Source organism: Pseudonaja textilis, chromosome 2 (genome assembly GCF_049901715.1).
Source record: "Pseudonaja textilis isolate UNSWEBS1 chromosome 2, rPseTex1.2, whole genome shotgun sequence".
Taxonomy (NCBI): Eukaryota; Metazoa; Chordata; class Lepidosauria; order Squamata; family Elapidae; genus Pseudonaja; species Pseudonaja textilis.
The window spans coordinates 102197842-102213335 of NC_141991.1; the positions used below are offsets into that span (position 1 = coordinate 102197842).

The 15494-nt window shown below is 40.5% G+C and overlaps 1 protein-coding gene across 1 annotated transcript in view; it reads right to left on the reverse strand.

Annotated features, from left to right (window-relative positions):
* The window catches only part of LOC113437226 (heparan sulfate glucosamine 3-O-sulfotransferase 3B1-like), a 46937-nt gene extending 32396 nt beyond the window's left edge, over nt 1–14541 (reverse strand). Inside the window, exon 1 of the mRNA XM_026702142.2 lies at nt 13755–14541. Within this exon, the coding sequence (XP_026557927.1) occupies nt 13755–14320 (566 nt within the window). The 5' untranslated portion in view covers nt 14321–14541. The remainder of the gene's footprint in view (nt 1–13754) is intronic.
* Between the last annotated feature and the right edge of the window lie 953 nt (nt 14542–15494).

Below are 15494 nucleotides of genomic sequence, written 5' to 3' on the forward strand. Positions count from 1 at the left end.
TCTTCTTCCTCTTCCATGAAAGCAGAAGCTATTCTGTCCTGTTCTGGAATGGAATTGTCACTGGGGGCATTGAAATAAATAATTAAGCCTTGCATGAATTTTCATTTCTACCACTGCAATTTGCCCCATTGAAATGTTCTGAAGCCCAGTGTATCATTTCCCTGTTTAATTTCTTTCAAGTTGGTTTTTAATTATGAATAAAAATAATTAATGTTTTAGTAGTAGACTACACATATGTTATTTATACTCTGTTGAAATTTCTAAATCTATAGATATTTCCTTTTGAAGTTTTGGGAGTAAAAAAATATCAAATGTGATTTGTAAAAATTAACTGATGATCCTGATGCCTCTGCAAATTTCTCTAACTCCCTCCTTAACACAGTTAACTGAGTGGGAAGCATTTTAGAGTCAGAACCATATCATCTGCAGGTAAATTAAAATGCTATGTCTTGTTACCCAAATTTATCCTGTAATCCTGAGTGTTAGATCCAAGGGCTATTACTAATACTTCTACAGTGGAAATTGAATAATAAAGGTGATAAGGGATCACCCTGCTTGATATCTCTTTATGACTTTAATAGAATCTGAATCAGAAACTGTTAAATCTTATCTGGTCTCTAGTCAGTTCATAAATACATTCAAACATTTACAAAAGCCGGACCAATTTAAATCTGTTTAATACTGTATTTTTCTGGGTGGAAATGTCTGTGTGCCTTATTATACAGTGAACGTTGCTGAAGCCCCGCCCACCCACCAGCTTCCACCCTTCGGCCTCTGCCTCCCAGCAATTTGTCTCCTTGCAGCAAACAGTCTGGTTAGTTTCAGCACAGCCTGATTAGCACAAACAGCTGATTGTCGGTTGGATCTGCAGGGATCACCATCACCTATTGCCGCCTCCGCTTGCCCCATTTTTGGCCTCCTCATCCCATTTTCGGCCTCCATGTGCCCCATTTTCATCCTGTTCCAGGAAGCAGGGATCGGAATGGGCCAAAAATAGGGTGCGCGGAGGCCGAAAACAGGATGCGGAGGCTAAAAATGGGGTGCACGGAGGTAGCAATAGGTGATGGGAATCTTTGCAGCCTGAAACAGCCAGTCATTGGGAGGTCGATCTAACCAAAAATCAGCTGCTTGTGCTAAATCAGGCTGTGCTGAAGCTGACCGGGCTGTTTGCTGTAAGGAGGAAAATTGGTGGGAGGCAGAGGCAGATTTCTTTTTTTCTTGTTTTCTTCCCCAAAAGCTAGGTGCATATCTTATACTTCGGAGCATTTTATAATCTGAAAAAAACAGCATTTAAGATCTATAATTTCAGAGAATCAAAGTCTTCAAATATATGTAAAGTACATATGGCCAGTGAAAGTTTATTAAATTTGTGTAATATTTAATAATTTATCATCACCTTTAAACAGATAGCTAAAAAGTTAGTACGGTTTATAGTTTGCGTTAGCAAGTAAGATGGGTCAATTTCGGATAATCTTTACCAATTTAAGAAACAAAATTATCTTAGACTGTTTCCAAGATTCTGGTAAGCACCCATAAAAGTAGGAATTAAGATCTCTTTAAATTCTTTTTAAAAAATTCCCTGATACTCCATCAATGCCAGGAGATTTTCCATCTTGAATAATGTTAAAGACTTCAGATATTTCTGAGACAAAGAAAATATATTCTATAAATTGAATATCCTCTGGTGCTAATTCTGTAAATGTTAATCTAGTTGAATATTGATTTTTTTTTGTTACTGATGTATTATTTGAGGAATATATTTGTTGAAAAAAATTAATTGAACTCTTTACTTATATATTTTGTTTTAGTGACCATCTGGCCATTGGCATTTTTAATTGCACAACATATTTTATTCATACATTGCAACAGAGAAACAAAAGTATTTTTTAAATATTTTTTCCACTAGCAGTTAAATGAAAAGTTTGTAGCTAATACAACTTAAGTAAATCTTCCAAACAATGGCACTGATAATCTTTTTTTAGACTGCATCTCTAGTTTTAACAAAACTTATATGAATTGATTAAGCTAAACAAAGACAAAAGTTTTCAGACAGTTCCACAATGCAGCAAATATTTCTGAGGATGGAAAATAATTTCACTTTTCAGAGGCCTTGTTCAAGTCAGAAGTTCCATACAATGAACATACCTCAAAGCCAGATAAAACATCAGGAATGCTACAAACAGAGCAAGGTACTGATTCTCCCTCAAATATTATACCATTGGGCACTGAGCATAGAATCCTTTCATACAATACCAGTAGAGCTCTTCAATCACTTTGGACACCATATAGTGACAGCAGGTAGCAGTGGTTGCTTTCCAATCCTGTAATTAGACTACAGGAATAAGCAAGGTCTAGTATTTGTTGTGCTTTAATGCCATATGGTTAACTATCCAGACAGCTCTGACCTATTTATTATCTTCTTAACTCATTGATCACACCATTCCTCTTGACAGAAGGGCAAAGACTTGGGAGGAATAGTGTCTGTCATCTTTCAGCACTAAGGAGCTGATGGTGGCTTAGCAGCTCTCTGCCCTACTCTGTCTTTTTGCACATCTAAGAAGCTGTGTGACAATGTAAACACCATGTGTAGTTTCGTGGGTTAATAAGGTGCATCCATTTCAGATGCATCTAATGTTTTTAGTTCAACTAGCAACCCACACTTGGACATACACCATTAGCTTGACCTATCAAGTATTGAGTCTTGTTAAGACTTATTAACAATCACCCCCTGCAAAAAAGATTCTATACTATATAAATGCATCGAATACTATGAGTTATTCAGTGATTGATAGTTTGTTCAGCTTCAGGAGTTCTATAAAGTTAGAACTATGGATGCAAGATATAGGAAACTTCAGGAGCCCCACAAAAGTATACTGTTGATTGTTTTATCAGGACAGGATCTGAAGTTGTCTCTATAAGACTAAAAAAAGCAATTTAGCATTGTTCATGTCTGAATAAGTCAAGAACGGAGATTTGTATACCCCTAACAATTAGGCAGCTAAGAAGGTTGTGCTAGAGATCAGCATTGTACAGGAAGTTGAAGAGAAACAGCTCTTTATAGAACAAAGATACATGCAAAAAAATCTTATGATCCGTCTTTCCTTCCTTCCTTCCTTAATTTCAGGACCATACCATTTGATTACTTAGCATGAAGTAATGTGGTTCTAACTTAGAATTCTGGATTCACCAAACTTTCCCAGTCCAAATACACATTTGATTTTGGTCAATGAGGGATTTCAACTGGACAGCTGAGACTGTGAAATCTGATCAGAGAAGACAAAGCCATTCCTATCAGTGACCTGCTGGGGAGAATACAGCAGTTGCACTATATCAAAAGGCATGCATGAAACTGTAGTACACTTATCAGCAATAGTAATCATTCTTGTCATCTATTAAAACAATTTATTTTTTAAAAAATAGCAATCCCACAAAAGCCCAAGGGCCTTGCTGATGGATCACAAGAGCTCATTCTTTCTTTGGGATCATGTTCTTTGTAACTACCATGCTGCAACACAAACTCATTTTGTTGTGGGATCTTCTGGAAAACATATTCAGCCTTGTATTGCAGGTCAAAGTAGAAATAGAGACCCATCTGGACTCATATTGGGCTCTTGTTTCCAAGGAATTTCAACTATTCAAGATACTGAAGATACGGTCTGAAATAGAAATGAAGAGCCTTAAAGTTGAAAGCAGTCATGAAATCAGTCGTAGACTCGTACTGCTTGGTTTATTTCTAGACATCATGTTGCAAAGCATGTTGCATTAGTACAGGATTAATGCTTATTTTAATACTGAAATATTCAATTCAGTACCTCTGAGGTCTTATGGACTATAGAGATCCCATAATAAGTAGACATGCTCAGTGATTATAGCCTATGTGATACTCTATCCTAATTTATATTACTGAAAATTTGCACATGCACTAGAGAGGACCAGGTTTCTTAGATATCTCTCCATCTCAAAGAGAACAATATAGAACGTCTTTCATAATTAGCAATTAGAATTTTGCATCCTCCAAAAACAATGTAATCAGACAGCTTGAGGTTCCTAAACTGAACTTTAATTTCAGACCAATATTAACTGCAATAAAGATAAATACCAGAGTAGTCCATGGAGTTCAAGAATCCATTTTGTGAAGAACCACCTGTCAGCCTTCAGAGCAGCTGTAGCTGCTTACTCATTTGGTCATCTTCCAATATGATAGAGCAGGGATGCTTCAAGAGTATCACAATTAGCCTGCCTAAATCAAGAAACTGACAATCAGGATAATAATGCCCCTATGCAAGGTTACTTGTGCTAGAATTCCCAGAGAAATGGAACAGCTATTGGAACAGTGAAAACAGGAAGATTCATGCAAATGTTTTTAGGGTATGGGAGAAAAGAAGATGAAAATGCATCTGCTGTTTACATTCAGAAGCAGAAAAAAGAGGGACAGATTTCCCAAATACCAAAGAAAGCTCATTTTTAAAACATTTAGTCTTAAGGAGAAGAAACTGTTTAGTGGAGCCAGAGTTTGAAAAAACTGAGATGGAGAACAAGGAACAGCTTCCATTGTCTCCAGGTTAAAGAGCCATTTAGGCAATTTATAGTCTGAAGGCAAATGGGATCACCTTCAGCTCCTTCAAGAAAGGAAGTTAAGACTTCCAGAATCCAGACCTTCTACCGCTGCACCATAGGGAGCATTTTAACATACTGCACCTCTGTATGGTTTGCCAATTGCACAGTGGCAGATAGAAAAGAACTCCAGAAGGTTAACGTCATTGCCCAGAAGATCATTGGTTGCCCTCTCCCCTCTTTGGAAGAGCTTTATAGCTCCCACTGCCTTAAGAAAGTTCAAAACATTCTCAAAGATCCATCTCATCCTGGGCACCCTTTTTTTGAACTATTACCATCTGGCAGACAGTACAGAATAATAAAAACAAGGACAAATAGGCTGAAAAACAGGTTCTATCCCAGGGCAGTAACTCTTTTGAATTCTGCTGTATAGTGCAGTATTGGTGTGGTGTCAGGGGTTTTCAGTTCAATGTTTGGAGAGTGAAGGATGCGTGCTTGTGTTTATTTTCATGGTCATGGTCATGATGTGCACTGAAGGTAGTGTTTGATTTCGTTGTACGAGGTGCAATGACAATAAAAAAGTAAACTAAGCTAAGCTAAATTTGCAATGAATGTTGTTTTGACATTCTCAAAAAGAAACTGGCTCTGTGCTTGTGAAGACTTCAATCTCACCCTCCTATGGAAGGCTGCTAGAACCAGTTATTCCTTTTGGAAAACAGGCCCTTGTGATGAAGGGAGGCTTGAGGGCAGACTGCACAACTCAGCTTGGTTACAGGTAACAAACATCCCATCAATATAATTTCAGCACAAATGCATTACAAAGTGTTAGATAGCAATAGCACATAGACTTATATACTGCTTCACAGTGCCTTAGAGCCCACTCTGAGCAGTTTGTAGAGTTTGCATATTGCCTCCAAACAAACTGGGTCCTCAGTTTACTGAGCTCAGAAGAATGGAAGGCTGAGTCAACCTTGAGCCGCTCAGAATCAAACTCCTGGAGTGAACAGTGAGTTATGAAGTTCCATATGAACTGTTCCATTGCAAAACAATGTACAGACAAGTTTAACTACAGGTAGTCCTCAGTTTATATCCAGTCTGCTACAAACTCAGCAACTATTTGAAGTTACAATGAACCCCACCCCCTCAAACAAGATATCTGTGATCCGCACCCAATCATGTAACCACATTTTGGGTGCTATTTGTAGCATCCTAAGGTCATGTGACTGCGATTTATGATGTTTTTACCCAAAACCAAAACATTTACTTTTAATTTCCAGAAAAAATTCCCCATGGTAAACAATGTATTGGTTTAATGACCAAAGTGCTCACTTAATGACCACCATATTCACTTAACTACTGTCACAAAAAAAGGCTGATCATGTGATGACCTGCTTTACGACCAGGCTCAAATATGTCAAGGACTACCTGCATGCATCCCTAAGTAAATTTTCACTATTACACAGCTATCCTTATCACTTTCATCAATGGCTTCACAGGTTGCTGGGTTAGATTTACTCCTAAGAAATTAGATTAGACCTCCATTAAACCTTGATTAGGCTTAATGCACCTATTTTAAAAAATAGGGGATGGTACTTTAAAAAATCTGCCCTTGCCCCCCATTCCCCACTGATATTCCCAAGCTTGCTGGTGTAAAGAGCTGAGAAAATAGCCTTGGAGAAGGAATAGAAGACTGTAAGGGGAACAGTTGGAGAAGAGGTATTGAAAAAAAAAACCTCAGATTTCTGTGCCTGCCCCCACAACTCCCTAAATTATAGGAAGGAGGGAAGGGAAGACATAGGTAGACTAGCAAGTTTCTGTTATTATAAGCCAGGGGTTTCAAACTCAAGGGGGGGGGGGCTGATCCAGCCTGCAAGGCCACCAGGAAACAGCAAAGGACTCGTCCACAATGTCTCTTCCAGTGAAATAAAATACTTTTTTTTTTTTGGCAATACAGATAATGGAGTTCCATTCCCAAGGTCTGTTCTTAAATCAGATTTGTACGTAAGCTGGAACAGTATTATTGCCTAATACTATTTGTATATTGCAATATAAGTAACATTGTGTAATGAACTTGAACCGTTGTGTATTTAATTAAGATTTTGCTACAAAAGGCTCTGTTCTAAATTACAAGTCATCCTTAGACTGGGAACTTACTCTATACATCACTAAATAATTATTGCTAGTAAATAAAAGTCCAAAAATGTATATTTTTATACACTTCTGCCTTTTGTTCTGTTCATTTACAAAATGTAACTGAAAGAACCTTATTCCAAAAGTTTGGGATATAAAATCTAAGGAGATTTTATCAATGAAAACATTTTTTTCTGTCCCATTTCTCTTGAAATTTTGTTGGTTTTTTTTTTAAAACCATAAAGTAAGACATACCCATTTAGCAGTTCATTATGTGGTTTAACGATCTAGTCAAACAATAATGTATCGAGTTCTATAATTTCATCTTTCCATACAGTTATTCAAGGGCCAGACTTTAGCTGATATAAATGCCGGTAGTCAGAGTTAGAATATTGCTTCTAACTTTGGCATACAGGTTTTAAAGTTCCTAAACAGCCAGAATGTCTTTCAGTGCCAAATATTCAAAATGACTATACATAAATTTTAAAACTCAAGTTGCACAGCACTACAGACTCCAACGGGCATGAGCTGGTTTTAATTAAAGCCCTGAAGCACTGAGTAGACCGTTGAATTAGGTGGCTAGATTTTCCTATCTCTGCTTATTTTGGCATACTCCCATAGTGGGACCTATCTCTGAATAAATATGCCAACATTTTGTGCCACGTGTCTGCAATCCTAAACGTATCCATTTCTGCTCAATGGAACTTACTTCCTAGTCATACAAATTTGAAATCTTTTGAATTGGGCTGCATGAGTTTTAGGCAAGTTCTCTGAAATCATATTATACAGATGTCTTGTGTGCTGCCCATATAAACTGCAGAATTGTACTTATTTCAGTAGTATTTCTCTTTTTTTGTCCCTTGTGATCTTTTAATAGCTCTTCCTTGGAGTCTGAACCATGCAATTGTATAATTACTAGTTTCACAAAACTATTTTTCCTTCCAGGAGGAAAAACTGCTTGCATATTTGCTGAATTAGCCTTAGAATAATAGATTAGATACATTAATTAGAAAGAAGCATTTTATTTTAATGAATCACTTAAGCTGAACAAGGGTGATTGAACTAGAGCAGGCTATGCCAGCCCTAAAGCAAAGAGTGTCCTTAAATATTGACTTATTCCACTTATTGGAGTTAGGGATCCTCTCTGCAATTAGTTCCCCCCCCCCCTATTTCTTACCCAGAAGGTTTGATCAGCCATTTTACAGTCTAGTTCAAGCAGCTAATTTAATGCAGAACTCTCAAGATGCTTGAACATTGTCAGCCTTAACAAACCATGACAACTCTTTAGATTTAATCCCTTTCCAAAATGCTACAACGCAAAGTGATGAAACTAGATGCAGGCAACAAATTCTGGATTCATTACTTTGTAACATAGAAGATTCACATTTATGCAGAATTATTTAACTATTTTCAGCATATTTTTCTCAGGAAACATTAAGCTGTTGTTTAAATTTAGATCACTAGAGCAGTCAAAAACTGTTCACATTTGAATAGGGCATGTACGTCCTTTTCCTAAAGTATTTTTTTTAATGTCTCCATAGAAGCAAATAAAGTATCAAGATAGGTAGAAAACACCAGGTAATGTAAACAGGGGTATTTTCTTAGAGGGTACATCTAGAAACAGTTAACATTGTTAGCAATCCTAAATAAGCCAAACATACACGCCCCTCTCTGGTTTCAATTTTTCCCAGAAGCAGTATTTTCTTCAGGAGGGTTTCAGAATTCAAAAGCTGAAGAAAGATAGAAAAAGCGGTAATATAAATTAAAATTAGAAACACACATATGGCCATTCTCAGCATCTGCTTGTTTCAGGCAATATTCCCTGGAGCAAAACTCTTACTGAATCCAAGATGATCACTTCAAAAGAAGCAATGAAAATTATCACACAACTCAAACTTGGCTTTGGTGGAAGATCTGTTCAGAACCACACATTTGGAAAAGTTCTGATGTTTCATAGAAAACAGGATAACCACTGCAGTTTCCCTTTCCTAGATAAACAATAGTTATATGTGTTTTATATTGCGTTTGAACAATCAGGTCTAAATGCTAAACAAAATTCATTAAAAGACATAAAAGACAAAGTGTTTGCTTTTACTCTACTAAAAATCACTGGTCATTTAGAGCTACCAAATAAATCAATAGTTACTAATAACTTCAAAGGTTCTACCATGATTAACTTGCTATGGCATGAAATATAGCCAATTCAGAAGTTGAATTGGCAGGACAGAGGAAAACAGCTTTTACTAACTGTGCAATCAAATGATCCAGGTCATTAATATGGCATTTCAAGGCTGCAAACCTTCACACTCACTGAGAAATCCCACACAATGCCGGTAGATTTTTTTAAAAACAGGTATGCATGTGGTTTTCATTGTAAGATTATTTCAATTCCTTGATTGTTGAAGGGGAAGGAAACTTTATGAAAGCATTACTGACACCAGTAAATTAAACTATTGATTGCCCTTTAAATGCCATCAGCTCTGCTCCTTACATGAGAGTACACACAGAATTGATCTCAACATTTAAATTAAGTGTTTTATAGCTGAAATCATTAATCTGACAATTAACATTATCCCTTTTGGATCACTCTGCATCTATTTCATCTCAAGGCTTCCATTTCTAAATCATAGTCTAATTTCACATTCACCCACATATCTAATCAGATGTTAGTTCTATTGACCTCAGTTAAAGGCTACTCTAAATGAAATCTGTGCATAACTGTAAGTTTAGCTTATTTAAAGAAGTGTCTTAATATTGAAGAGCTCGTAATTTTTGTACATAATAATTGAACCGAAGTGCTTCAGTTCACAGTTGTTTCTGTTGGTGCTACAGTTCCAAACAGGAGTCAACTTCAGGTGTATTTAACTCTACAAAAAGCCAATCATATTACAATTAAAGAAATGTAGTTGTGCTATTCATAAAGCTAAATTGCCACATAAGTGGATAAATACTGGATTGAAATATTCTGCAGTTTGTCTTTATTCTGGCTGCTTTTTGTCAGTTTATAACCTCTGTATTTTCCCATTATTGTTTTATTATTTTTACTTCATTTTGGGGAGTACCTGTCTCAGTTTGCTGTATGTTTTTAAATAGTTTTCATGTGCTTACTTAGCTCAAGAAACTGATCTGCTTACATACCCAGAAATTTATTATTTCACCTTAAACAGGGCAGACTGATCTTGTTTGGAGAAGCATAACATAGCAAGGTAAGAAAGTATTCACTGATACTTGATTAGGAAACTTTTATATTCCTAGTCAATTAAATAAACACGTACAATACATTTCGTATTTATTTAGGACAACTTTCTTCAAGCATGCAATAATTTAATAACAAGTTTGGATAAAGCATAACAAAAGCCACTGACTGCTTTCAGAGTATGCAATGGTTTCTTTGAACAAGGTAGCAATAAGAATAATAGTTGAAAAAAAAGGAAAATGTCAAATTTTTGATATATGAAAATTTTTGTTATATGAAAATGGCAACACTGTTCTCTTGGACTGAGAATAGAAATATTTAATGAGTAAAGTAACCGCAGGAGAGAGGAAATGGGGTATACTGTATGCACATGTATTATAATGCCAATGTTAAATTGTACCAGCCTAATACAGTCATTTTTCCAGCTAATTCCATTTGCTTTATTTGTCCACCATATTGAATTGCAACCACCATCTTTTCCAGTTCTGCAACAACTAGTCTGCCATCAGATCTCCCTAATCAACACAGTTCATATCTCTTTTTAATCAAAGAAGAGTTGTACACAACAAGGCACCGCTTACTAAGTAAAACCGTTATGCCTCTCAAATGTAGTGCTCATGTGGCTGCAATTTCATGGCCTATGTTAAGAGTTACATAAAAATGAACAATGCACATTGCTAGAAAACCTTTGAAACTGAACTTCAAGGGGGTGTTAATCATTGCTATGAATTTCCTGTAGTTTGAAAGCAAGTCATGCGCCATATGCAAAAGAAACCTGGGCCGTATTTCCCAGCTACAGGTTGGGCATACCAGGCTTTTCTCATGACATAATCTGAGCAACACAATCTATTCAAACCTAAGCTTCTGGTTGCAAGGCCATATTAGAATGGGAGCAATGCTCAGGTTTCTTTTTTTTTTTTCAATGAATGTATTTATTTATTTATTTGTTTGTTTGTTTTGTCAAGCGATTATAAGATAACAGGTATAAGAATAAACATAGTTATGAATACATGAAATGGATACATACAAGAAAAAAAAAACAAGACAGGGATGGTAGGCACATTGGTGCGCTTATGCATGCCCCCTACATTTTATTCCTAATAGTTATGGTAGAAGGTTTAGGTAATGTGCTGAGCAAAACTGTAGAGACACGTTTTTTTCCTCCGTAATAGCTAAAGTCTTCCTGACAGCTCTGTTCATCAGTTGAGGAAGATCTTTTAAAAAACTGTCTTCCTTTACTTGTCTCTTCCATCTGGGAACTCTGTCTCCTGGACTCCACTAAGGACATTCACACAAGCTCACATAATCACCAAGTACTGTATGACAAAAGAGCTGAGCCAGGAAAGTTGGCAGCAGAACAAATCTATCAAATCTATCAAAAAAAAAAAAAAAAAAAACAGACCCCAAATGTCTGAGCAATTTTGTCAAGAAAGCCATAAATCCATCACAAATCCTCAGAAACAAAGAGAACATTTGATGGTTTGGTTTTTAATTTAATTTAATTCTTTTGGGGGATTTAGTTTTGTTCCTTCTTAAATTCTTTTGATAGCAGACTTTGTAAAACATTGAAAAACAAACTCTCCCATAAAGTCTGCTGCAACAATTAGTACCATTTGTCATAACTTTTAAAAGCAATGAATGCTCCTGGATATTTTTTTTTAGCCAAGCTCCTATTTCCTTTGAGATGTTTTAATCCAAAAATATTTAACATACAAACCAAATGTTGATAAAACATCAGATCACATAATATGAAACAGAGTAGAAAATTCTGCATTAATTTTTTTCTCTCTCCATACTTTTACTGAAATAAGTGCAAAGGGTGGGAGAGTTAAGGAGGAATACAAATTAGATCTTAGGACAGGTCAAGGAATACTAAATTAAACCACTTTTAATTGAAACATTAAACTTTATTTAAATCACGGCTACTGTATAAATTCAGCCACTTCTATAGAATGTGATTTATTTTCTTTTAACTTGTAATATATTCCTGCAACCTGTTGTATATACTGCATAGTCTTAGGCCTATGGTTTTTGACGCCCTGCAATAGTTCACATCCACTATGCTCCACATACTTTCACTTCAAAAGTATATTTGCATCAGAAGATGAGAGTCAAGTTTTGCTTATTTTTTTCAACAAAACTGCCCTAGAATGCTTACTTACTGCCTCCAACTTTCTATTTCCTTCTCTCTCACCACTTAATAACACTTCCCCTTTATCTGTTTTATAATGGTTGAGCTCCTTCCTTCAAAAGGAGGACAGGATCACACAACTGAAGAAATATCTGTTCATGTGCCCTTAAGATGCTAACTTTCGTTCTCATAAATTTGGCTTAGGTTTAGAAACCAAGTTGAAAAGAGGCAAAAAGGCGAGGAGAGAAAGGGACACGGATCAACGTGGACCAGCAAGAGAAGGAACCAAAGGAGCAAAGATTAAAAGGGCCAGGAAGCAGACCAGCTGGAGCCAGAGATTTCTAGGTTGGAAACTGATCCGGATCTCGGCCGTTGCAGCGATTTGTCGTTCTGTTGTCTGGAAGTCACATTCAGAGAAGACAAGTGGCATTTCCCTCACTCCCTGCGTTTTTCCAGAGAAGTTCCCGATTTTAAAACGCGTCTCGTCGGGAAACTCTTGAGCGGATTTCCTCCAAGTTGGTTTGAAGGCGCCTCAATCTTTCTCCAGGCCTGGGATAACGGAGGACCGCTGAATTCCCGACCTAAGAGCGCCGAAGCCGAAGCCGAAGCCGAGCACTAGAGCTGCAGTGCTTCCTTCCGCCCAGCAGAGTTTATACTGCGCACCGGAGGCGTTTGCCTCTTGGCGCCCGCGTCGACCCAAGAAGGCGCTAGAGAGGAACGCCGGGAAGTGCCCCCTCGCCGTTTGAAATGGGCTACAGAGGTTGAGAAAGCGGGAGGACCGCCGCTTTGATCTGTTACCCCTTTCAGCGACCTGCGCTGTGCAAAAGGGAGAGAATGGGGCCTTTTTTTCTTTTCTTTTTCTGCCCCCCAACCCTCCCGCGACGGTCTGGGGAATGCGGGTGGGCACAGGAGCCCTGCGAGTTCCCACATCGAGGGTTACAGGAGGGACACTTCAATTGCCACCCAGCATCGCAAGCGGGAAAATCTTTGGGCGACGCTTCGTTTAAAGAAGCGGATCCCAAACGGGGACTTCGGGATTCCGTTAGAGTTGGTCTTTCTTTCTGGAGCAGATAAAGGATACTTCTGCTCTCAAAGCAGAAAGCAGTTGATTTCCTCTCCTCCTTACCAACCGATGCCAACCTCCCTCGAATACTTCCTTCTCCGTCGAGATGCATTTAAAACAACCTCTTTCATTCTCTCTCTCTCTCTCTCTCTCATTCTCTCTCTCTTTTTTTCATTCTCTCACTCTCTTTTAAAATAGGGAGAGGAGACTGCAAACGAGCCAGGCATCCAGAGACCTCCTTCGTGACTCCGCGGGGCAACGGGCCCTCAGGGGCTAATTTAAAAGGAAGGCGCGTGGATTGAGCAATTAACGGGCAAAGGGAAGGTCCTTTTTTACAAGAGTAGCCCCCGGCCACTAAAGCGCTCTCGCGAACAAGCTCGTAGCAATTATTTGGGAGAGGCGCGGGGAAGGAAAGGAGAAGACGCTTTCTGAAGTCGGACTTTTCAAAGGAAAAAAGAGCAGACGGCTCTATGTTTATTAAGACAGAAAGTTAATCGACCTGCACCCCACCACGCCGCGCTTAGGTCCAACTCGGTCTACGTACGGGGGAAGCAAGGGGGAAGACGATCAGGCCGAAAACGGCAAGAGATCCCCGCCTTTAGACAGGGTTCACTCCCCACCGACGGTGCTAATTTCAATGAAAGCGAGGTGGGACGCCCTATCTCCCAAGTCCGGCATACCTGTACCAGGTGAGTCCTCGCTCGTAGTTGCGATCAAAAAAGTGCGGCTCGGCGCCCACCGCCCTCACGTCCGGGTGGACCCGCAGGAACTCAAGCAACGCCCGAGTCCCACCCTTCTTCACGCCGATGATCACTGCCTGGGGAAGCCGCTTCGTCCCAGAGCCATTCAGGAAACTGGAAATGAAGCTGGGGGAATCCGGAGCCGGTCCGTTGTTGTTGCTGCTGCTGCTGCCGCCGCCACCCAACTCTTCGTCGTCTTCGTCTTCGTCGTTCTCCGGCTCCGCTCTCAGCTGGATCTTGGCCGTCCGGGCTGGGAGCAGCAGCTGGTTGAGTTCCGGACCGGGCGCTTTCCGAGCCGACGGCGAAGAGCCCAGCAGCATCAGCCCCGGCGCAGTTGAAGCGCACGATCCGGCGACGCAAGAGTAGACCATGCAAAGCCACAAGGCGAGCATGATGAAGAGGAGAAGCAGCAACCACCTCCTTCGCCCCGGCGGGAGCAGCGGCGACGAGGCAGGGGGGCCGGGGGCATCGGGGAGGCGGCCGCCGGTCAGGCGCGGCTGGCCCATAGGCAGCAGCCCGCGGGCGGTAACCCCGGGAGCATGATGCGTGGGGGCCCGGCCGGCACGGGTCAGCAGCGGAGCATCGCTCGCACCTTCGCAGCCCAGCGCCGAGCCGACGAGTGCCGACCGCACCAACGCGCCTTTGCCGGCCAGGCTGGAGCTGAGGAGGGCGGAGAACAGGCGCGCCTGACTGGCACCCTTCAGAGCCTATAAGAGCAGCCCGCCGCACGGTAATTAGCCCCCCCTTTTGTTGATCAAAAGCAGCCAATGGTGAGCCGGGTCTCTCCCCCGTGGGGCGGGGAGTGGAGGGCTGCGGGAGGCGATTAGCCGTTCTTATTGGCTAATGAGCCGTTAAAGAGCCCGGGGAGGCGAAAAGGTTACAGAGCTGCGAGGCCGAAGAGGCTATTTGAGTAGAGGCTTCGCCGGTGGAAGCTTGAGCTGCCGTGCCGGCGCCTTCGCTCTTTTTTTGTCTTTTTGTTTCGGTTTGTTTCTTTTTTTCTTTTTCTCCGGTGCTGCAGAGAGGCGAGGATCTGGCTGAAGTTGAGCTAGCTCCGCCAGGCTGTGCTGTGAAGGCGGCGGCGACCGCGAGCAAAGCCGCTTCTTTGACTAGATGGCGCCACGTGGGAAAGCGCAACTGTGCCGTGGCCAAAACGAGCCGTACAAAGGCGGAGTCGGATGGGAGTGGGCGAAGGGGCCGTTTCCCGGCAGCTGCCCGGTCAGCCCTCTTCCATTGCTAATCCATTGAGGACTGAGAGCTTCATCGCCATATATTGTGTCTTCACACACACACACGACGCGCATCGTAGCGGTCGCCCCCCTCCAAAATAGCCAATCTCGGTTGAGCCCTAGGTTGTCGCGTGGAGCCACTTTTGGCCAGGAGTTTGCGATTCTAGGCAAAAAAGGGTCTCCCTGAGCCCTGACGGCTTTGTTATTAAGGCTGCAGGGACTTAGGAGTAAACGCTGTGACTTCCGACGAGCCTGTTCCCAGGCATTAGTAAGATCTCTTTTAAGCTAGTATGTTGGGCTAAGCCGAAGTAATGAGGGCATTTTAGCAAACTCTCATTTTCTCAGTTACGAAGTTAGGGCTTATGACGGAGGTTTCAAAGCATCCCTTTCATCGGGACTGCTTGGGACCGTTACATTTCGGGTGCTAGACCTTGTCTTCCATATAAAGGGGTGG